This window comes from Nasonia vitripennis, chromosome 1, assembly GCF_009193385.2.
Source record: "Nasonia vitripennis strain AsymCx chromosome 1, Nvit_psr_1.1, whole genome shotgun sequence".
Taxonomy (NCBI): Eukaryota; Metazoa; Arthropoda; class Insecta; order Hymenoptera; family Pteromalidae; genus Nasonia; species Nasonia vitripennis.
In genome coordinates, this window is record NC_045757.1 from 9547998 (window position 1) to 9572600 (window position 24603).

Sequence of the window (24603 nt, forward strand, 5' to 3'; positions counted from 1 at the left end):
TTTTAAGGTCAAATATAATATTACATCACGATCGAGCGCCGCGCTTCGCGCACTTTTTTTATCACACTGCCAACTCTGGAAAGAATCTCGTATATACACCGAACGTAAGCGTGATTTTTTTCGCATTTTTCTTCGACAACAAGTGACGACGCGGTGACTGTCGATCAATTATTTTTCACGCGAATTTTGCGCGCTATCAAAAGTACGCTGCGGCACTGAAAAAAAGAGAAATTTTATCGTGCCTCCAATATTCGTAAATAAGGCATATCAATGGACAACATAAATACGAGATAACCGCAACACGGCTGCTGGATTGTTCGTCGGCTGTTCTTCAGTTTTGCGCGTTTCGCGAAAGTAGAAATTTATCGAAAATCGTTGCACATTCGCGGCTTCGAGACTATTTTTCTTGTCGACTGATATCGCCGCAGACGCGTGTATCGAATAATTATTCACAATTTTCTTCGCCTCGCACATATAAATAACTTACTATGTAGAAAAGTAGTCGAGTAGAAAAACTAAAAGAAAACAAAATAAAAAACACACGCACACACAGCGAGACGACACCAACACAAAGACGAAAGATCAAAGATTAGAGCAAGCAAGAGAGAGAGGGAGTAAGTCATCGAAAATTCACGGTGCAAACAAGCGCAAAAGTCACGACGAGCGCGCCGACGAGGAGACTTTATTTAGAGGGGGGGGGGGCTCGAATTAAGCATACGAGCTGCTGCTGACAACGACAACGCCGAGGAGGTTCGATTCGCGGGAAACGAAATATATTTCGTGAAGTGCAAAGCGGAGCTCGACCCAGACGGCCGAAGCACACGCTCACGCACACGCGCGCGGAGCAGCGAAATAAAGAAGCGAAGAAGAAGCGAAGGCGGGGGGAAATCGGCGACGGCGGCGGCGGCGTCATGGAAAATTACCCGGGGATAGCAGAGCCGCGGTGTACGCGCGAGCGAGCGAACGAGACCGAGTGAATCTGCCTCTCTCTCTCTCTCTCTCTCTCTCTCTCTCTCTCTCTCTCCCAAGCCAAGGTGAAGTTCCGAGCGTTTTCGAAGCGATAAGGCGACGCCACCGCGCCGCTCTGTCGACGCGCGATTAGAAGACAAGAGGAGATTTTGTAACTGCTCGTTTTTTTATATTTTATTTCAAACGCTCTCTCTCTCTCTCTCTCTCTTTCGCGCTCTCTCTCTCTCTCTCTCTCTCTCTCTCTCTCTCTCTCTCTCTCTCTCTCTCTCTCTCTCTCTCTCTCTCTCTCTCTCTCTCTCTCTCTCTCTCTCTCTCTCTCTAGCTCGCTCGCGATATCGCGAGGCTGGGTCAAGCGCGCAGATTGGAGCTTCGTCTCTTTCTCTCTCTCTCTTGCTCTGTTTTAATCTGCGGGATGAAGGATGCGACTATGTGTACAACATCTACGTGTGCGCGAATACAGTCTCGACGACGCGCGATATCGTTTCTTTGCCTCGAGCATTTCGGCGGCCGGTAATTTATGTAACGCGAATGATCGCCGAGGCTCTGTTAGATGGATTGAAAATTACGACAGGTCACAGAGAAGCTTTTTTGGTGCACCGCGAGTTTGTCGTGTATCTGTAAATGTATGTCATGAGAGTAGGAGGATATGTAGAGAGGTTAAAACAGCCGTATTCATGTTCAATAGTATTGTTTTTCACTGAACGGCCATTTTGTTGCATGCTATATCCGCCTCGAAATTCTTTGTTTGCACATCTGTCCTTTGACATGGAGACAACATTCATACGTTCTTTTTTTGCGTTTCTATATTTTTGCAGTGTTCGAGGGATTTGGACGATACAGTAACATTTCCAATCCGTTCGCACTGCAGTCGCTCGATTTAATTCCTTTTTTTTCCTGGACTCGAGCTTCTCTTTGCGTCTCCATTAATTTTTATACTTGCGACGAGTGAGAGGAAAGCGAGTGCATAAACTAGAGGTACATTGCAGTGCGACATTTAACTACTCGGTTAATAATTAGAGAAACCAGTTGGGAGGTGGTGCTGAATTGCGTAATAACGTCAACTACTCTGCACGGAATTCATAAAACTGAAGATTCCGAGCGTTGCTTTTCGCAAATTTCATTCCAGACGTATACATGAATATTATAATACGAGCAGTTACGCAAACTCACCTTTATCGTGGATAACGTGCTCGAGAACTGGTTGAAAAACTTCATCGGGATTCACGCAAAGTTTTGATTTCACTGCATTCTGAAAGATGATAATCAGCAGCTTGCCGACCATCTGCCTGTAAAATGAGAAAAATCGTGGTTAAAAAAATGTCTGCTTTTCTCGAGTGAGAGACGATTTTATTTCGAACGCTGATAAGCAAAAATCTAGTTCCTATAGAGTACTCGCGGTGAAATTCAAGGTAGGAAAGAATCGAGAGGAAAACCGAGAGAGAGAGAGAGAGAGAGAGAGAGAGAAAGAGAGAGAGAGAGAGAGAGAGAGAGAGCGAACGGCCAATCGTTACGGCGGAAATGTCGCGAATCAAGCGAGCGAGCGAACGCGTTTAACGCTGCTTTTTACCCGCTTCAATTAAAGTGATTCCCCGTGTAATTCCTCGCGCGACGAATTTAATGAGTTTTCGTAATTCAACGTCGTTTCTCTTCGCGCGCGCGAATGCAATGCCTCTCCCCCTGCGGATGAATGAAATATATTTCCAAAAGTGAAAATTATATGCTCGCATCGCGCGTTCTTACACTAATGCATCCGCTCGTTTTTTATTTATTCTAAAATTGGACATCCGCTTTTCTTCTCTCCTTTTCCCCCTCTTTTTTTTAATAGTGAAAGAGAGGCTCCGAACAATGGGGCAAACATAATCTGGCTCTTAAATAATTTGACTTTAAAATAACAGCAGACATCAAAAGCAAAGTCGCCATTTCGTTCGCATAAAACGTCGGATAGACGTTTTAAGCTTTAATCATCGTTAAAAAAATAAGTGCAAACCCATAAAGTTTTTCATTGAAAGCAAAATAAACTGCACGAGCGCGAAGCTTTCTCCAACTATAAAAGGCAGAGAATATTTTTATTTTCAGGGAGCAGAAAATTATTATACACCAGGCAGCGCCGCTTAAAATATATTTATCGTAATTTTAAACGATAACTCATATCTCTGACCCAACTACACTCCAATTCTATGACGTGCAACACTAACTGTGTTTCCCAGTCCGGCTTTCTACTTAAAATTCTTATAAACATTCTCTCTCGCCACACGAGCTCCAAAAACCCCGAAGCGTTGCCAAAATTTCGCCAAACCTCCGGAAAAAAGCACCGGACAACCTATATAAAGAATATACCGTAAACTTTTCGTGCGCGCATTGGCGGAAGCCCGTGCGCGTTCTCCTCTTCCCGCTGTCTCTCCTAAAACTTCGCGGAGCGTCTCCCACACACTCACACCTGTCTCGAGGTGGTAGCCATACGAGAACGATTTCGAATTCCAGGTCGACGGCGGTGTACTTCTCCCCTTATCCCTCCTCCGGCACGGTACTTCCCCCCACTCCGCATCGGCGAGAGGGGTGGGAGAGCCAACGGGAGCGAGCGGGGCTTCCCCCACTCGGGAGCGCGGCGCTTAAGTTGGTAGCGAGTGCCACGCCTACCACACCCGCGCAAACATGGCCGCGCCAAGCGCTACGCGCTCTGCCGTTGGAGTGAGGAGAGATAGCGAGAGAGAAGGATAGAGCGAGAGAGAGAGAGAGAGAGAGAGAGAGAGAGAGAGAGAGAGAGAGAGAGAGAGATGCCGCTGCGGCAGTGGTGGTGGTGGTGAGAGGGTCGCCATTTGCTCGTTCGAGCACGAAGAGAGAGAACGCTAGGCGCGGTATACGCGTGAGTATTATAGACACGAGGAGGATGATTCTTCAATTTTTGGGGTTCTCGCCCTCCGTTTTTTTTTAAATTATGCCTTAATTATTTATTATCAAGGCGGTGTTTGAGCAAAGATCGAACCACTCGCTGACTGTATCGATAGAATTAACGACGTTAATTATCAGCTATTTAGCGAGAAATCTAAAAGTGCCGCGCCTACTAAATAAAATTAAAGTAGACGCGACGGAAGCGCGGTACCTGTGTTTACCCCGGAACGCGGTCTATTGTACACACAGCGAAGCGGCGGAGGGAGGGAGACAAAAACTCGAGAGATCGATCGATCGAGTGGCCGAGTAGTGTCTATGCACTCGGTGGCAGTGGCCGCAAACTCTCTCTCTCTCTCTCTCTCTCTCTCTCTCTCTCTCTCTCTCTCTCTCTCTCTACCTCTCTCTACCTCTTCCTCTCTGTATACACGCGCATACGCGACGTATAAGAGCTTCCGAAATCGGTCCTACATCAAAGTGTCCCTCGAGTTTCCGCGACGGGAAAAGGGAATTGCGGCCGACGAGATTCGCCGGTGGGAGGGAGAGAGAGGAAGAAGCGTATAGCCACAATACAACACGTGAGAGAGTTCAAGCGATCGATGAGCTGGGCGCACGCACTTCCTACTTCCATTAGTGTAAGCAAGGTGATGTGGGTTTTGGGAAATCAATTAGGCCCCGATCGATGCGTCTCTGTAATAAAAGAGATCACGACCGATCGCGCAGCGAATACACGCATCGCGAATGGTCTGCTGCACTACTGAACCGCAGCGGTGACCAATTACAAATCCTACGAAAACAAATCCTCCCAATCCTGTCCGGCGACGGACTAACGACCTTCCGAACTGCCCCAGCGGCCCTCGGCTAATTAAAAGAAAGAATATGGCGAAAATCAGCAAAGGCTGCTGCAGCGACGACCGAGGCCTGACATTAAAACAGACTCGCGCGAGCGCGAGAGAGCAGTCTCGCGTTTCCCAAAGTTTAATGGAGTTTCACAATTTAGCCCTTACGCGAGCGAGAAACTCGATTCCCTTCCGCGGCGGCTTCCGCGCGACCTACACGCGCGACGATTTCCGGCCTTCCCGTTCGCCGATGTGTGCTATGGGCGCGGAAAAGTGCTCTCTGTATGGGGGAGAACTGACTGCGGGGTGCTTCTTTTTCATCGAGGCTGAAAAGAGCTTCTAAACGCTGTGGTATACAGGAAAGTCTATACGTGTATGTATATAACTTGATCGCATCTCGGAGATTCTATTCGAGCGTGATTACCTCTTATTAATAATAAATCAGCGGTATAAACAACTTTGACCGCACTTACGTCGCAACAAGCTTTTCCTCATCGCTGTAGTCGCTCCCTATAAAGTTAAGGCTATAGAGACTATAAGATTATCGCAAAAATGCACAGTTGCTGCGGCCTATTCATTGCACTCTCAACAGACGTCGCGTACAAACTGAGTTCGTTATTTGCAGCACGTCGAGGACTCATGAAAAACCGATCGGCCTCGGTCATTAGTCAATGGGCTTTCCATGTCCTCGACGTCGTCTCGAAGGGTAACTCTTCCGCACACAGCGCAACTTTCCCTCCTACTTACAGCGGCAGCGTGAGATAGAGAACCGAGGGGTTGGCGTGCAGCGTATATAGCAGCAGCGTCGACGGGCCGTGTGAAGAGGCGCCCGAAGAAAGTCCCGTACGCGGAACAACCTCTATCTCTCTATTCACCTCCAGCGCTACGCTGTGCGGCGGTGCACAGGTATATAATACACGAATTATAGACAGCGCGATGCTGCTGGTGGTGGTAGTTGCGCGAAAGGGCCTCGACCTTTTTTTTTTGTCGCGTCTCGGGGGCAGACCCCCTAGACCAGCGCATACAATGGGGACACGCATGGGAATCTGCGCGCGGAAAAGTGCGACTGTGAGAATAGGAGCGAGAGGGGGATCTCCTATGTATGAACTTTTTTTTACGCTCCTAGACAGACGCGAGCGAGCGAGGACGACGCGACACGTCTTAAGGACGTCTCGCTGAGAGGCGGTGTTCTACGTCCGGTACTGTGTGGAGTGATTGTGGTGGCCCAGTTTTAGGCTTTTTTGCTGCTGGTGCAGCTCGAGTGGTCGATTTGTGGGAGAATGAGCTGCGGTGTGGGAATGTGATTGGGGATCGGTGTATACGCAGCGAAGGAGAGACGGATGGATAGAGTCGAGTGGGTTATCGGGAAATTGAGTTCGCAATATCTCCCTCGTTTTATTTTATTTTATTTTATTTTATTTCGAATTGAGGCATCGGATTTCATTGTCTTTCGAACGAGTCGATTCTGCTCGAATGAGATGGCATGGTTTTAAACCGGCAAAATCCAAATGATTATAAATGTTGGTGCGAGTTTTTTTTAATTTTCAAAATTATTGACAAATCGTTCGCGTTAAACAAAACCATTTCGAATTAACAAGCACGCTCGACTTATGTGTTTCCCATACTCGAGAGTTGAGAAAGTTCGCAAAAACTTCACCAAAGCTCGAGCGACGTCGAAAATTTCTTTTGAGCCGCCATTTTGTCGGCCAGAGGAGCTCGGTCCCCTAACAATAGCCTTTAAGAAATGTTCAACACTTTTTATCGTTTTCAAAATTAGAAAATCCCGCTTTAACCTCCTCGGCCCAAGATTTTTGAATATAAAATAAATCTTTATTATTTTTAGAGAACTGCATTTTTCCGATGCCATCAAGATTCGAAGAGCACTAGCGCGAGACACAGCTTAATTAGACAAGCGGATTTTCACGAATTGAGAACGATTAGAGCGATAGGCGAGATACTCGTCTGGAATGAGCATCGAGATTTCCTCTCTTCCGTCGTCGTCGCGTCTCTCGTTCCTTTTTCCCCTAATCAGTCGGCCGGGAAGAGAACTCGCAGAGACTCTCTTGGCGCGAACTGTATAAGCGTCGCGATAGTCCGCCGAAACTTTTCGATGAGTTTTATTAATTAAGCGAATCGCAGTCGGGCGCCTGAAGCCGCTAGGATCAGTCGTTAATTTTTATTCGATTTCCATCCGTTAATTGCATTACAAACAATGCTCCCGCGAAAGACGGCTCGACTGCTCTTCTTCCGCACTGCCTTTATAAATATCGATCGTTACGATTGAATTTCGTCGTTCGAAGGATTTGGACGAGGCGATGCACAACACCGCGTGTCAAAACGCAGCCGGCAGAATTCGGCGACGATTCTCCCGCCTTTTCTCTGCGTGCGCAGCGGCGGCCAGGTGTGCGAATCCATCGATGCGCATCTGTCACGCATTCAGTCTCGGCACGTTCCATTAATCTGGCCTAATGCCCGGCGTCACGGCCATACCTCCCCCTCTCCGGGGGACGATCTCATACACTCGTGTATTACGAGCGCGGGGGTAGCGCGCGCGAACATCTTCCAGCTGCCCGCAATGCTGGAGCGGAAAAATTTCTCTCGATTACATCTGGTGAAAAGCGAATTTCTCCCGATTCTCCATTATACAGAGTAGAGCGAACTTTGGCGGATCTGAACTGCCCAACTCTACAGCTCCGGGGAAGCTCGAGTAAATCCCTCAAACGCTTCCGTTAACGATCCAGCACGAGCCATTTGTCGGGAGCTGCTCGGCTCGTAAAAGCGCCGCGGCAAAAATGATGGTCAGGTGCATATCCCCTCGGTCCTCCCTCTCTTGCGCAATAAAGGCGCTTTCCCTCCGCCGAGTAGTTGCAGTGCAGAGTAGGCGCTTCTCTGAGCTCTCTCTCTCTCTCTCTCTCTCTCTCTCTCTCTCTCTCTCTCTCCTGGCCTTTGTTTTTCCCTCGTTTGCTCGAGCCTCTGCGAGTTATATACTGCTGGGACTAATCTCTCTCTGTAGGTACTAATCTACCGGCAGGAGAGTTGCGAAAATTTTCTATTCGCTCGTCACGTTTTCTCTTTCTCCGCTTCGCTCCCAAAGGTCACGGTTATTTGCAATGGGCGGGGGGATGGGATTTTCGCGCTGCCTCGAAATTGTTGTAAATTATCGCGCCCCCGATGATTAGGGAGCGCGCAGCGCAGGCAGAGCTTTTTACTGCAGCCGGAATTTACGAGAAAAGATCGTCGGTCGCGATATCGCGATATGATCTTTCCTGGCGCACTTTTCTCTCCTCCATTCGACCAGTCACGTATTCTCGCATAGGGCCCATAGGGCGAAATTTCTATAGAAACGCGGCTCGCGGTGCTTAAATCTTTCCCCGGAGCTTTCCCCGCGGATGGCTTTCGCGAAAGCGTCCTTTACCCCGATGCCTGCGGACGAAATGTGCCCGAAACGTGAGCTTGGCATTTTTCGCTTTTCCTCGCAAATATAAGTTTCTCGAAATGTGCACTCTTCGCTTCGAAAAATAAGTCGAACAAAAGTAAATCAAAGCAAAGTCATACGGATGCGCGAAACGAAGCGAGGCTGGAAAAGCGCCTCGGAACTGCAGTAATTTCTCCTCGTCGGTAGATACGTGCCGTAAAAGGGACAGAGCGCTGCACCAGGAATGTTGTTGTTGTGTCGGGGAAGCTGAGCGGGAGCTGCGCAGGAGGAGAAATAAAGCGGGGCGTTACAGCGGCGAGAGTGGGGCGACCCGCTGAAGTTAATGCACCGCCGCCGCGAGTAATGCGCGCGCGCGCGGAGAGAAGAGTGAAGTGACCCGCACGAAAGAGATGGAGATCGAGTGTGTCAGTGCAACAGGAGATACCGGTTGATTAACCGTTTGATTTAGTCAGCGAGTGATTTTCTGACGATTGCAATCCCGAATGGTTGACCTAAACGTGCATCATAGTGTCTTCTCTCGCATCTAAGAGCCATCGATCTCGAATCATCCCCAAACGAACCGAGAGCAACAAGTATATAGCTTAAAAGATTCAATTCTAAGATTAGCCGCCGGCTTATATAGTGGCGCGTCCCATCGTTCAATTTGAAATATCGCGCGAAACGAGCCAAGACGAGATACACACCCATCTATACTGCCGAAGAAAACGAAAAAATACCCACCAAATTGTCTGTCAAAGCGCCGGCTCATAAGACAACCTCTACTGCCGTGTGGCACTGCACTGCAGAAAAATAGCCGCGGCTATACTATCGCTTTTCTCGGAAGCCATAAGCTCGCGCGCGAGCTTGCGGTCTCCGAATAATCGTAAACTGCAGCTCGTAAATTATTTCGGCCGACGCGACGCGCGCTATAGCCGATTGACGTTTGCGTGAGAGGCTTTAATTTGCCGCTGCGAGCGACAGCGAGTGTGTGCACTTGCCGATTCGATGCCTTGGATTTTTGCAGCCGATGATGAATAATTTGGAAACGTTGCTCATACGTACTCTAGGGTGGACTTATAACGCGAAAACTCCGGTCGTTGCTCGCACAGCGATGCTTACCTGAAACAGAAAGAATATGAATCATAAGAATGGTTGAGCTGGCATTCGAAGAGCGTAAAATTTTAATGAAAATCCCTAACGAGTCTCGGAAATATTTCCCGAGGCAAAAATTCGCGTATAAACACAAGAGCGCGCGCGCTTCGCATATGCATCGAGCAGCCAAAGACGCGCCCGTGAGAGAGGGCAAGGGACGCTGCCGCCGCCGCATATACACACGCGAGAGACGGCGTGTGGTCGCGGCTGCAGTTCACTCACTCTCTCTCCCCTCCTCGGGCGTGTGTTGATGCACTGCCGTCACCCCCCACCCCCTCTCCTCCCGCGCCGGCTCATTCGCGCTCGAGTGACTGTAGTAGTGCGTCGTAGTAGTCGGTAGTATATGCTATAGTGTCGTCGTCGCGCAAAGCGAAGCGAGCGAAAGAGAGAAGTTGTAAAACACCGGATGTATTTTACACGGTGCTGCGCGTTATACGGATAAATTATCGAGCTCTCTCTCTCTCTCTCTCTCTCTCTCTCTCTCTCTCTCTCTCGCGGAAAGTTCTACTGTATACGACGTTTCGAATTTTCCCTTATTTTTCTTTCGCGTAACGAGCAAGGCTGCGATATAGCAGTTGCAGGGCTGCACGCTTTATTCGTGTAATAAAAATTTAGCGCCGCTATAAAGTACGTTTTATACTAATCGCATCTCTCTCGCATCGAGGTGTAAACAAGACCGGCTGTGAATAAATAACAACTAAATCCGCTTCGACCCGTTACATAAAAGCCGACAAGGCGGCGAAAAGTATAGAGGCGAGAAATAATTCCTTCCCTCCGCAGTAATCGCCCGCAGAGCAGCAGCGCAGCAACGCAGTTCGTCCGCGCGGCGCAGAAAAACAAGAATATAAAAAAGATAAACAAAAAGCAGCGCCGTGGCGCGATGCTCGTACTGACACATAGCAAGCGGAGACTCGGCGGCGGTCGATGCACTGCGCATGCGCACACACGACGCCGAGACTGAATGAACCGTTCCCCTCCCGCGCCGCTGCTTTTCCCCTCCTCTCCGACTCTTTTCTCCCCCCCCCCCCCCACACAGCGACGATGTTTCCGCAATGCATTGGCTCTTTCTCGCCGTGTAATACTCGTGCGCGCCGTGAATTTGCATTGTATTTGATTTTTCGCGAAACGAGTGGACGAAAATTATAGTCGTCGACGCGCTTCTCTTTTCATCCGCGCGCGCACGCACAAAGAGCATAAATAATAAGTGCCGACGTGTGTGTAGGGGAAAGCAGTGACGCGCAGTCGCGAGTGTCGCGTCGTCGTTTTGCGTAGTACACGCGACGACGACGCGACGATAATCGAGTTGATCGGAGCTTCCTGTTGAATGGCAGTCCTCGCTCGCATTCCTCGGCGTCTGCGCTGTCTGTTTCAACTCCGCAGACCTTGTTTCAGGCACTTTGTGCCGACGATTACATTAGACCGGCGCGTTGAATCATAGCTCTTTCTCGCAGATGCTCACAGCTCTGTGCGCGAGAGATCGCTTCTCTCTTTCTTCCGCGCTATACGCACTTTTTTACGCGAGAGAGAGAGAGAGAGAGAGAGAGAGAGAGAGAGAGAGAGAGAGAGAGATCAACGACCGCTCGAAAAAACGATCGTTGAACCGCGCGCGACTTTGTCGCAGCCAAGAGCCTCCCGAAAAAAAGACCCACAAAAAATCGGCTCTTTGAAAAAAACTAACTAGCTGCGCACGAGACCTGTTACACGGAGCAACCGCTCTCTCTAAAAAAAACAACGGAGCGTCGTGTCTCCCCCTTCGTTTTTAACCCCCTCGCGGCTGTATACAAATGTGTCTGTCTCGCGAGCTTGTTGTTGTCGTCGTCGTCGTCGTCGTCGTAGAGTTTGGGTCGGTGGGTGACACGTTTCGCGTGCGGTGGTTGGTACACAAGCTCTCTCTCACACACACACACACACACACGCACATACACAGAGCAGACGTGGAGCTGCGCTGGTTGGGGTATTGATTTGTGGAGCGCGAAAGGCAGCCTGCAGACACGCGGACTAGGCCTCCGCCCTGCTGCTGCTACTCGGCTTTGTCGAAAGAGAGTGTAAGCAACAGCAACAGCAGCCACCCTTGTATACGCGAGATCAGGGGGGGTATACAGAGCGCCGGCTACGACGGAGTTTGTGTGCACTGGATTTTTACGTTTATTTATAATTCATTTTGATTTGACCCAGATATAACGATGAATACATTGTCGTCAAAAATTACGTTCTATACAGAGAGCCCAACTGGACAAAGTTACCCCGCTTGCTTCTCACCGCAGAAGAACGCAGGGGGAGTCAAAGCTCCGCGCTGACAAAATTGGCGTACAGCGTTAATAAATAATGCGCCGCTCTCTCACCGCAGCGAAGTTTCAAAACTGGGTCAGAACGAGCGCAAAATCAATCGCAATTTCAACGTTTGTCTATAAACGCGCAACTGGCTCTCTCTCTCTCTCTCTCTCACTCACTCTTCCAACATCCTTTCGCGCGCGTCTCTCGCTTTCACTCGGGCGTCTCTCTCTCTCTCTCTCTCTCTCTCTCTCTCTCTCCTCTCTCTCTCGTTCTCTTCTTTGCACTTTCCATTGTGTCTGGATACAAACGCGAGGGGGGCTCGTCGCGCACGCACACATCCTTTGGGTGGGTCAGGGCCAGGCGAAAATATATATACAGGAGGGGAGAGCAAGCTGCAAGCAGTCGGCTCGGTGTACGTAAAATCGAGGTCCTTGCACCCTGCGCGCGAGGACGAGGGTGCGAGCGGGCTGTACAGCCGAAATTCGAGCCGCCGCCGCTGTTTCACCTGGGTTCCATTATTTTCTGTCGAGGCGCACACATACGTGCGCTCTTGAATTAATAGGCGAGCGTTAACAAGCTGCGACTGGGAGAGGAAAAACGCTATGCGTTATTTATTACGATAATTAGGTTGTTTATTACCTTTTTATTGGAAGGGTATAGGAGGGCGCTGCACCGATGAATAATTTAGCCGTTTTGCCCTGTGCATATACTTCTCAGGCCGATATGTGCGCACAATAGAGCGGAGGAGGAAAAGCCGCGGTTCCGGGAAGTGCGGGATGTCGTCGACACTTTAAGCTCGGGAAAGACGGTGCAGCGACACCGCGACGAGTTAATTAACAATTTCGCCTCTTGTGTTCTCTGCATACTCGCTTTGCGTAATCCAAGCCCGACTTCAAAGAGCCTCCCTCGCACGCAGGCAGACTAAGAAAAATAAGAACACGCGTCTGCAAAGCACCCGGAGAGAAAGAGAAAGACGTGACGATGAACAAACCAAACTGAGTCACTTTGCGCGACGTTAACGGACGACAATTTTAATTACATCGACTTGTAATTTTCAAAATGGCACCTGTAACAGCCCGTGTCATCGTCTCGCGTTTCTATACGTATTCGCACCGCGAAAGCACCGGCTTGTGTGCTGCGGGTACACAAGAGAGGAAGGCTCGAGCAAAACAAAATTCGCGCATAAAAGAAAGAAGAAGCGGGTATGGAAAGCGCGTGGATCTCTCTCTCTCTCTCTCTCTCTCTCTCTCTCTCTCTCTCTCTCTCTCTCTCTCTCTTTCTCGCGAAGTAATCAAGTGGACGAGAAGAGAGAGAGGAGAAGAGCCTTCGCTGCATTCCACCGGCGTCTGCTGCAGCAGAGTGTGCGTATGTGTGCGCGCGGCAGAAGAGAAGGGGGGAAAAAACAAAGAGCGAAGACCCTTGGGCATATAGGCAGATACGCCGCGCAAGAATAGAAAAGTCAATCAGGACTTGCAGGATTCGTAAACAACAATCCTTTATCGGCGACGATCCGAGAAGCCGCGCTCTCCTCCCTCAGCCCTAAAAGGTGAATCATACCAAGTATGGCGCGCGAAGAAACGCGAGGTTCCCGCTTCGTTCTCCTCCGGCGACCGCCGCGGATATCATACTACTACTGCTACTACTATACCGCTTCTGGTGCTCTCTTTGGTCTGAGGAGGAGGAGAAGGACGCAAACCGCATTCCCGGCCGTGACCTTCGCTAGGACATCGCCACTACCGCCGTGGATATGCTCTATCCTTCTTTTCTCTCCGCAGCCCCGTTTCTCCCCTCCCGAGAGAGCGAGAGAGATCGAAAGAGATCCCACGCGAGCTGCGAAGATGCAGTCGCGCCGTGAGAGATGAATGTTCTCTCTCGGCGGCGAAGGAGTGTACCACGATTTTTTTCACCGGACGCGGACCTTGAACGATTTCGCGGAATCTCGCGATTGATTTAATTATCGAATGCAAAGTCAGAGTCTCGGAATCCTCCTTTTCTCAGCGGGTATTATGGACATTCGGATTTAGTAGGGCCTCGATAAGTAATTCCTTATCGCTTTAATGGAAAAAGCCGCGGAGGCGCAAAGTGATGCTGCGGAGGCATACCGCATCGGAGGAGTCGAGCCTCTAGGAAAGAACGGAGATGTGGAGGTATACGCGTATATGCTAATTGGAGCGCTGGCGAGCCATTGAACGACGCGTGTTAACAAGACTTCCAGGTAGACGCCGCTGCGGCCGTTTTCTCTCTCTCTCTCTCTCTCTCGCTCTTCTTTGTGCCCGAGCCGCCGCCACCGCGCAAGGAGGGCTGATTTGTGTGACCGCGAGCTTCGCTCCTTTCTTTTTTTCAGGCGGGAGGAGGAGTTTCTTAATCGCTCGTTTGCGCCGATGAGAAAATTTTAGGTTTCGATGGTGACTTACGTTAGCCGACGTGGAGGAATTTGCGCTGTTACGCCGGTTTGCGACACTTACCTGAAACAGAAAGAAAATCAATCGTTAGAATGTCGTCATTTTATGCGAAGCGGAATTCTTAAAACTACAATGGCTTGAGTAACTCTCGGAAGATCAAAGGCAGAAATTTGAAAAAAATAACAACCAAAAACTACCCCGAAAATTCTGTCCGCCTCGTATATACACCTATGCATTACAATGCGCGCCAAAAAGCCACGACGGGACGACGACAATTAGCCGACACAATGCGAGCAGATAACCCGTGGTCGCTGTACACACAATATCCTTAATCGCAAAATACGCCAGCGCGCTATTATATCTTTCTTTCCCAGAGAGAACGCGAGGGGGTACATAAAAAAGGGACCTTACACACTCCGCGGGAAGGATATATTCTCGCTCGTCCACTTTCGCCGATTGAAATGCGCTCGCAGTGTGTATACGGCAAGACGCGGGCTAGGACGAAAAAAAGAGGGTAAAACGGTAACAATGGACACGAGATTCCGGCTTGTACACGCTGCTCTTGTCTTCTGGAGAGGATACTGCGCACTTTGCAACGGCAGTTGCTGAACGTTACCTCGAAATCGTCATTCGCATGCTTGTTTAGCCTACTGAAGAGTCGATTTTCTAGAAAATTGGCGAACGTTCTTTGAAAATGAAACGAGCATCTCTGTGAATTCAAACTAAGGCACTAGTACAGAATAGATCGATTCGCACGACGGGTCGAAGATCGGCGAGCGATAAACCAAAGGCGAACGAGAAAGAGAGAGAGAGAGAGAGAGAGAGAGAGAGAGAGGGGGGAGAGAGAGAGAGAGAGAGAGAGAGAGAAGGAAAAAGACGAAAGCCGAAAATAGACGCGACTGCGCAGGTTAAGTGGGTCGCCGGTCGTCTGCAGAATCCTCGGCCTGTGCCTGCCGACTATAGGTATTCTAGACGACGACTAGAGGAGAGATAGAGAGAGAGAGAGAGAGAGAGAGAGAGAGAAGGAAGTGCTCGAGGTTGCTCGGGATTGCTCTCTTTTGCGAGCGGAGAGCATATTTGTACAAGAATTACGCCGTTTAATTACACGCTCCGCGGGCTATATGAAAGCTTCTCGAGCGATTCCGCGCACTTTCCTTAAGCTTCGTATTGATGTCGCAAAGTGCGGCTTATTCGCGAGAGAAATGTTGTAGTTTTCAGTTAGATCTACAACTGGGTCACACGCTAAAATTATTTCAATATTCTTCGTTGATGTGCGTTGACTGTATACGAGTCGTTGAACAAAATGGCTAATCTCTTCATGACGCAAATAGAGGACCTCTCGCATTCCTGAATGAGGAGACTCGCGAGCATTCCGTAAGCTCTTTACTCGCGGGTCGTTGACTTCCACTCGAGCCATTCTTCGAATCCTGCGCTATACTACTGCCGCCGCCGCCGTCGAGAATTTCGCTAATGAATCTAATTGTCTTTTCTCGATTTTTTCGCCCAACGAGGGTCAAGGTGAATGTCTTTTTATAGACTAATACGAAGAAAAACGCACGATTCGCGACAAAATATCGCTCAAGACGAGTGTGTCTCGAGTTGGCCAGCGCGATAAAATTCAAAAGCAGCTCGAAAATCCAAAGAGACCGCTCGGCGCTGAGTGTTATAACAACGACAAAAAGCCGCCGGCAATAAAGACGCATTCGCAGACACAACAAAGCCAATATCTTCGCAAAAATACCCGTTATCGCGAGCTCTCTGTTTATTGCTTCGAGGTGTTCTCTTGGTTTCTCTCTCTCTCTCTCTCTCTCTCTCTCTCTCTCTCTCTCTCTCTCTCTCTCTCTCTCTCTCTCTTCCGGCCGTGTGTACACGTATACAAGCGAGAGGCGACGAAAGAAAAAGCAGCAGTCACTTGTGCGTCGTCGGCAGCAGCGTTTATGGAAGCACGGCAGTGAATGAACGAGTGAATGAGAGGCTGCGCGTGGGTAGGCCGCTGAAACCTCAAGAAAGAAATTTTTAGTTTAAGGTACATCGCGTCTAGGAGTTTGTACCAAACTTTTCTCCCGAGCATTCGCACATGCATGCGCGCGGCTCGCGAGTCGCATGAATGACCGGCGCGATTCGCTCGTGACGTCACGCGCGTGCCGACCGTTACGTGACCGACTGCTGCTGCTGCAACCGCCGCGGCACCTGCTGCTACTTCTGTCTTTCATCTGTCTCTCTCTCTCGCTCGCTCGCTCGCTCGCTGGCTCGGCCACCCGCGCGGCGAATTCCTCGGGAGGAAAAGTTTGCCGGGATGTATTTTTATGGAACGAAAATCGATCTGATCCAGATTCGGAGCCTGACCGTGGGAATGTGTCGCGTCGGCTGTTGAGAAAAGTCTATTATCCGATTAATCGCGAATTTCGTGAGCTGCGAGAGCGAAGGGAAAGCAGAAGGAGGAGGAGAAGGAGGAAGCGAAGAAGCGGCGGAGAAGAGAGCAGCTCCTTTCCGAGGGAGGTCCGGTATGCACCAGACGAACTTCCAAGGAATTTCCTTCCTCTCCTCTCGGGCTCCGACCCCCCGTTTTTTCCTCTGTTTCCCCTACTCGTTTCCTCTCCGCCAGCACCGGCGCTCAATGAAGCCGCGGGTCAACGAAACGTCGTCGTCTCCTCGTCGCATTCCGGTGCACAGGACAGTCCCTAATCAGTTATCGGGCTTCTTGCCGGTTCCGTCAATCAGGTCGTCCGAGACCGCGAGTGGATACTCGTCGATTCATTCAGCAGCTAAACAGGAGTACGATAAATAGTGTGCATGCGCGGGGAAGAAAGAAAGAAGCGCTCGAAGGGAGAGAAGCGAAAAGGAGAAGATCGAAAGTTCGTTGCACCTTTGCAGCGCGGCAAGAGTCAAGGTAATAAACTGGTACAATTTGTTTGTTTCACTCTCCCGGGCGTTCGATGCAGTTTAAATCTATTCCTCCGCTGCTCTGTCGTCTCCCCCCTCCGCAGCTCGATGTCGTCGTCTGCACGTGAGATTCGGTCGCGCGGAATTGAGATAGAGATTATAAAGGCCTCCGACGTTGGGCTCTGAGCTACAGAGAGCTGCTGCCGCAAAGAGAGAGAAAGAGAGGAGGAACCGAGAGCGACGAAGAACAAAACGACGACGAAGAGGGTCAGTCTCTCTCTCTCTCTCTCTCTCTCTCTCTGTCTCTGTCTCTCTCTGTCTCTCTCTGTCTCTGTCTCTCTCTCTCTCTCTCTCTCTCTCTCTCTCTCTCTCTCTCTCTCTCTCTCTCTCTCTCTTTCTCCGCGCGTTCTCATGCATTCCGCACTGTCATGGCGGGGACTCACAGACGCGGAGAGAGAGAGAGAGAGAGAGAGAGAGATCTCCCTCCAGCGCCTTCTCTTCCTTCTCTTGTACCTTTTTCATTCCTCTCTTTCGCTCTCCTCGCCCTCCCTCAGCGCGAAGCTACGCGAGTATATACACGTACATAGGAGCGAGCAAGAGCGAGATAAGGAGGGCGACGGAGAGGAGGAAGCAGCGTCGGAGAGAAGGGGAAGAAGCGCCCACTGCACTAAATGCGGAGTCGAGGCGCCCGCTCTCACGCTGCCGAGGCCCCTTTTGCACTGGCGGCAGCGCCTTCGGGCCCTTCTCGGCTTTTATCTCTCTTCTTACCCGACGTAAACAAGCTCCGGGGTCCACGGGGGCCCCCGTCTCCCCCCCTGTCCCCTTCCCCCCTCTCGCTCTCTCTCTCACTCTCCGCATGTGCGAGGGGTCGACGCTGCCGCTGCTTAGAGCTCGATTTATCCTCCTTCTCTCTCCCTCTCGCGCGTCTAATGTCGAAGCGAATAATAATAATCATCATATCGAGACCCCTGCATCCTCGAAAGCCAGCGTCGAAATTCGCTCGACGAATGGGTGTTGCCGGCTCGTTTCTTTTTTCTCCTTCTTTTCCCGCCGCGCGACGGCTTCTTTTTTTCGACCGGCTCTTTGTTGATCCGTCACTAGAGGTTTTATGAGAAATTAAGGTGGATCTCGTTTCGGGGGGGGGGGGGGGTGCAACTGAACTGCAGATTAGGGGTCATCGGCCGGCGCGAACAGTTTATCCTCGACCGCGACCTCGGCCAACCGAACTATACATACACTGCATACGATAATCGCGCAATGAAGCCGCCTCACACATATAACAATCGCGATCGCAGCCTTGTTTACTCCGGCCGGAGTCGTCGGCGTCGTGCGCAAACAGTTCCGCGAAATTTTACAACTGAGAAAAAAGATACGCCGCCGCGCGGTCTAAAAATACTATTTTTGTTTACTTTGTCGGCGCGCAATGTTTCGTCACTTTTCCCAGAGAGAGAGAGAGAGAGAGAGAGAGAGAGTAGGGGGAGAGGAAGGGACGGGAGGAGCCCGAAGGGCAAAGGTTTTTGTGCTAACGCGCGACCGACAACAATGATACCGAGACACAAACGACGAGAATGAGCGAAGAAGAAAGAGAGAGAGAGAGAGAAACGTGAATGCATCGTGTTTGCATTCGTACGGGAGCGATGAACTTTTGAAGGTTCAGTTCAGCAAACTCTCTCTCTCTCTCTCTCTCTCTCTCTCTATCACGCGCGCGAAAATACCATTAGCGCGTATGCACACACGCTTTTGACATTTTTTTGCATTTTCAAGCCCCCATGACTTTATATACACACGCGCTTTTTTCCATTTTCCCGCGCAAAACCCGACAGAAAAATCCGCACGCGAGGATCGCACACGTAGCGTCTCGAAGACGGCATTCCATGGGCATATACCTGTCCCCTCTCTCTCTCTCTCTCTCTCTTCAGTTCACGCGAGCGACAACCCACCGCACCGCTGCCGCTGCTCTGCTCGTATAATACACATGCACTGCTGCCGTTGCGGTTCTCAAACCGCGGAAATTCCAGGCTGATTGCGGCCGGCGCTTTTCCCCGCGGCGCTGCTTTTCGCGAGTCAAGGTTGCGCACGAGCGGCTTTCCGCACCGGCTGCTATGTGTGCGGTATTACGGAGGCAGCGCTGTGGAATTTCGGTATGAGGTGAGCGCGGAGGATTTGACGAGCGGAATCTCGGTGGTATACTTTTTTCCCCCTGTATAGCTCTTATACACGAAGGAGATGAATCGGTAGATCGCTGACTTGGCAAAAAAATCGCGTCGCAGTTTTTGTGCAATTTTCTTCTCTCGGGTGGCTTCCTTTTGTCCAGTGAAAAACAATTGCGAAAAGTGCAAAGCAGTCACCGGCAAAAAAAGCCGCCTGAGTTATGAACTTTCCATTACTCACGCGGCCGGCGGTTTTTTCTCTTTCTTTTCGCTCTCTCAGTCGGTCGTTCTCTATCGGCTGAAATATAGACATGTATATACGCGCGGCCTATAAAAAAAAACTGGAAAAAGTTTCTCAACGATAGTTGCGCAGCATTTTATACGCTAGCATAGCGAATTTGTTGGGCAATTCATTTTATAGATGCTCCAACGCTACGCATCATTTTTTTTTAGGTAAAGCAATGCATCGTGCACGTGGATCGGAGCTGTAATTTTCGAAATTGAAACTGTGGAGCGTGTGAAAGAATTTTGATTTGAAAGCAGTAGTTTACTCGCGTAGCCTAAGCCAACATTTTCACCGAAAAGCTGGCTAATGAAAATCAAAACGAGTCTGACGGGTTCGTGCAGGCAAAGTATAACCTGTAAACAAAACAAACGGTCTAATGCGAGAAAACAAGTTGCTAATTTTCCTCTATGTCGAATGTTCGATCTCATCCAATTATATAAAATAATATTCGCGCTCGCTTGGAATCCTCTAAAATGATTTTACAACCATGCGGCAAAGTTGCATTATTCAAGAGCTGATATTTACTTTCCCGCGATTCCAGCTCCCGCCGTAACTCACGATCATCTCGCACAAAGGGTTTTCAAGCGTATTTACGGCTACTTAAAATTACTCGAAGGCGATTTTTACTTTTCAATAAACAGCAATAATTCATGCTAGACGAGAGAAGTTGTTAAACTTGCGTGCGACTCGCGCGGCGCGAAAACGAGCGAGAGAAAGAGAGACTAAGCGAAACCACAATCGACAGGACGATGACGCAAGCCGATTGGCTTGTGCGCGCGTGCTTGCGTCGTCGACAACGTCGTCGTCGTCTTTGCGCTATGTAAATATAGAAAAGGAGAGTCGTCGCAAGAATTGATCGAAGGAATAATGATCGTTATGAGGGGGAGCGAAAATCGACGAAAGAATGCCGAAGAAATACGACCAAGTTTATTGATCGACTCCGTTCAGCCGCTGTGTCTATACTGCACGCGTGACGTCCGCTTATATCGCGAAGAGTTCCAAGGATATACACATCGATCACAGCTTCGCGTTTATACAGGAGCAGAACAAAACCGGAGGTAACGGCTTACGGGATTATCACGACGGTGCATCCGGTGCAGCAGCAGCAGCGGATTCCTGGACGCGACTCGTCTTCGAGTGTGTAGAATGCAGTCGGGTCTCATTTCCGAGTACCGCTAAGCGTCGTTCCTCGCCGCGACGTTTCGATTCCGAAAAGGGCGTGACCTCGATTCTATGAGGAATGTTAATATGCAAGCTCAGCCCAGAGGGCGTCTTGGTTCCCAGCCCCAAACCCGTGTTATGTGTGTGTGTGTGTGTCTATATATATATATATATATGTGTGTGTGTGTGTGTGTGTGTGTGCGTGTGTGTGCGTGCGCGCTCACGGACACGCTGTTGTGTGTGTGGGGGGGGGGGGGGTCACGCGACCTAACTCACGCATGCAAGAGCCTGTCCGTGAGCATATATATATAGATATACATTTAACACGGGTTTGGGGCTGGGAACCAAGACGCCCTCTGGGCTCAGCTTGCATGTTAACATTCCTAATTTTTTTATTTTATCTTTCGTTCGAATCGCGAATTTCCGATTAGCTGACGTCGCTGCATTCTCTATCTCTGTCTGTCTGGGAAAAGCAATTTTGGGCTTTGAGAGCGGATCCTTGATTGAATTTTCGGCGGGCACACGACGAGAGCGTGGAATATAGATTAATTGGCGCGAGTCTATTACAAGCATCTCGATGCAAATACGCGAGCTCCGAATTAGACGAAAAGTGATGTGTGAACCGCGAGATTTCGACCGACCCACGACTTTCATCCGAGTTAACCTACAAATTAGACCGATCGAAAAAATTCCGGGGCGCTGAAAGAAGTGGAAAAAAAACAGAGAACAAAATGAATAATCTGTGGGAAGAAAAAAAATGCAAAATAGACCCGCGAAACTGAGAGCCACTGGTCAAGCGCGAGGTCGAAAATTCATTCATAATGAGTCGCCTTCTCTCTCTCTCTCTCTCTCTCTCTCTCTCTCTCTCTCTCTCTCTCTCTCTCTCTCTCTCTCTCTCAACTCGCTCGCGTGGGAAAGGAAAAAAGACATAGCCGCGCGCGGCACACTCGCTTCTCTCCCGGGCGTCTTCGGGCGATGACGCGCCTCCTCTCTCTCGCTCTCTCGAATCTCGAAATTCCGCGAGTTGAATTCCCAAGCTCTCCGTCTGCAAATGCGCTTAATATGTGCGCCGTTCGCGTTTCGAAAAAGCTCCTGCGTACGGAATTAATATTTATCGGAGCGGCTCGATACACCGGCTCTCAAACCGAATACGATAATAAGCGTAAAGTTATTTCCCGAAATCTAAGCGGTCATCGGCGAACGACACAAACATTTTCGTCCTCAATGCTTTCCACCAATTTCACCGTTCGCGTACTAGAGGCTCCTCTTTTCACTACCATGAATTGCAAGGCCGTGAGAATCGCGCACGAGATATCGTTTTTCGTTATTTATACACCGCACACGAGGGAGAATAAGAGACTCAGCAGCGCGCATTGATTTAACGCTCAAGGTCTTTAACCCTCGGTCGACGGCGCGGCTGATCTTTTTTCGCCGGCGATTTCAAAGGAGGAAAGTCGAGAGGAATTAATAGAGCCGATACACGGTTTTAGATTAACTGAATTTATCGCGCGTGCGAGCTTCGAAGTGCGGACAGGTTTTTCACTGCGCCGTCGAGCGAGAGAGCGTGGGTTCTTTCGTGCGCGCTTTTTTTCAAGCCGCTCTCTCGCGCCGTGGGAAAACACTGGAAAGTTTCGCAGTTTTAATTGCCGTTAATTATCAAAGTTGCCTGAACTTTCGGAGCTAGTTTTCTTCGCGAGCGTGGCCGGACGTTTTCCAGATTTTCGAACGAGCGAGCCGAAAGTTGATCGCGCTAGATCGAGTCGAGGAGTTATTAAAAATGTCATGCGCGTGTGTGTATATATAGAGCGCGCGCAACAAGTGTCAAAATGAGCGCGAAAGTCCATAACGCGCGATCGAGCCGTCGTAAATATTAATCGAGCGAAATTAAAATACCACCGCCGAGGGGTCAGTGTACCACACGCGAGAGTACTTTAAACACCTCGAAATGACGAGCAGAAAAAAACTTGTTCCGTTCGTTCGGATTGCACTATCAATTAACGCGTAAATCAATCCTCACGACAGAGCAGCGGTTAATTTCGTCATGTAGTCCAAGCCACTCACCCAATAACGATGATAATGAAAAATCGCAGCGGAGAGCGAACGACCGCTTGCGGCGTAACGCATCGCGGCGCAGACGTATATATAGCTGCCGCGAAGAAAAAAAAGGAAGAGCCTAAAGAAAGCCAACGAACGCTGATGCTCGCCGCGAGTATACATCATCGTGTGCATGTGTGCATGTGTGTGTGTATGTGTGTGTGTGTGTGTGTGTGTGTGTGTGTGTGTGTGTGTAGCACGGAGGGAAGCGACGGCGGCGGCGGTGGCAGGGCTCATACACGCCCGGGACACGTGTGTCTCACTTCCTGCGGTGGCGGCGGCACAGGCCGGAAGTCTCTATAGTACTAGCGTGGCGCGCTCGCTCGCTGGGCACGCTACGAGGGCCATTACTACTCTCAATGGCATAAGGAATGCTCCAATTACCGGTCAAAGCGAGGCACTCGTTACTCCTTTGAGGCTCCCCCTTCTACTCCTCCTCTGCTGCTGCTGCCACCGCTGATGTGCGAGTCTCTCGGCGGCAGTAATATAGACTGCTCCCCTCCACTTTGCGCGAGGAAAAATCGTCGTTTTCTCATTCACTTTATGCGCATGTGTGTCTGCGGTGCGCGATGTCGTCGTGGAGCAATAATGCCAGTAGTCGTGGAAAACCTCGTGTGCGCAGAGTCATGAACCGGAAGCAGTAGCGGTACTGGCTAGTATAGTAGTAGGCGTGACGTCAGTACGCGCGCTGTGGCACACACACTCGCACGCGGCGCGCCGCGGTATATACATGTATCGCGCGCGTCGTTTCCGGCGACCGCCGATCGAGCGGCGCGGCGTCGTCGTCGTCTTCTTGTTCTTCTCTTTTCTACGCCGCTGCTGCCGCTGCTGCTCCTCTTCTGCAGGCGCGAACTGGCATTTTCTCTACTACTACTACTATACTACTACTACTATACCAGCGCTTCTACCATCGATCGCATCCTCCTTTTCTCATACTCGACGGAACTCAAAGCACAGTTGCACAGCGTCTCACTTGTAATCATTATTATTTCTTTTTCGCTTTACTTCATCATCGAATGAAAGATCACGCGCACACGAGTGTATTATCCAGTGTCTCGCACTCGGGTGTACTCTAGATCTAGCATCTCGGTGCAAGCACTGCGACGCACTAAGTTCTCGGCGCACTCGCTGAAGAAACTCCTCCTCGCTGATTTACTCGCGGCTAGACTGCGCATTATGCAACAACGCACTGAAAAAAGTGTGTGCTGCGCGCACACGTGCACGCACGGGTGTAGTGTCGTGTGGTGCGCGGACTGCTGCCGCGAGATACCGTACTGGGAGAGACGGAGCGAAGAAAGAGAAACGTGGGGAGCGGAGAAGAACGTGGCACGCACACGTCCGTCGCTCGTCGCGGCTCGAGGCGCACTGAGGCTCCCCGAGCGGGGAAATGAGCGAGAGTGAGAGGGGGGGGGAGAGCGACGGCCACGCCGCGAAAGACGCGCGGCGGCACCTGCGCAGCGGACCAGTGCGCAGCTGCGGCGACGGCGGCGCGAGTTCGGCTGCGAACGCGAGCTTTGCGCTCAGTTTTCCGAGGAGCCAAGCGCTGGATTTCGTGGAACCGCTATAGCGTGCCCGCCGCTTTTCGGGGATTTTCGGAGATTCGCAGCAAGCGGCTCCTCCCACTGATTCCGGAGGTTAGGTCGAATTATCATGGGGAACGTCGATCTCGCAGAAATGCATCGTTTTTGTGCGATTTAATTGGCCTACGAGCGTAATTGGAGCCTTTTCGAAAACGGTTTAATTGCGCTAACTGTGAATCGGAAAGAAGCGGCTGGCTTTTTACGCTCATTCCGCTCGTTTCCCCTGCACGGGTCGTCGGGGTTAAGAGCTCGGAACGCACTGGCTTCACTTGGTTAACGCTTCTTCCGACTGCTCGGTTCCGATTCTCATGCTTCTTTATTAAACATTTAATTTGTATGCTCGCTTTGCGGCCTGCGGCGGTAATTTAATCACCTTACATTAATCCGCTAACAACCCAAGGGTTCTAATCTATTCTGAAAATTTACCTCTCGCGCGCGCACTTTTTAATTAATCCCATATTCCTATTCTGGCATTCTTTATGGAAATTGACTGGCCTACCCAGAAAACTCGG

General features: G+C 50.2%; 1 protein-coding gene across 9 annotated transcripts in view; it reads right to left on the bottom strand.

The window, feature by feature from the left end:
- Positions 1-24603, bottom strand: part of LOC100120252 (serine/threonine-protein phosphatase 4 regulatory subunit 1) — a 151102-nt gene that overhangs the window by 12194 nt on the left and 114305 nt on the right. For 5 of the 9 annotated variants that reach the window (XM_001603861.6, XM_031925263.2, XM_031925273.2 and 2 more), the window contains one exon: positions 2140-2255. In XM_001603861.6, the coding sequence (XP_001603911.1) occupies positions 2140-2255 (116 nt within the window). Of the gene's footprint in view, positions 1-2139; positions 2256-9171; positions 9229-13949; positions 14001-22895; positions 23879-24603 lie in introns of those variants that run through there. The other 4 variants (XM_032595787.1, XM_032595788.1, XM_032595786.1 and 1 more) reach the window with 3 other exon arrangements.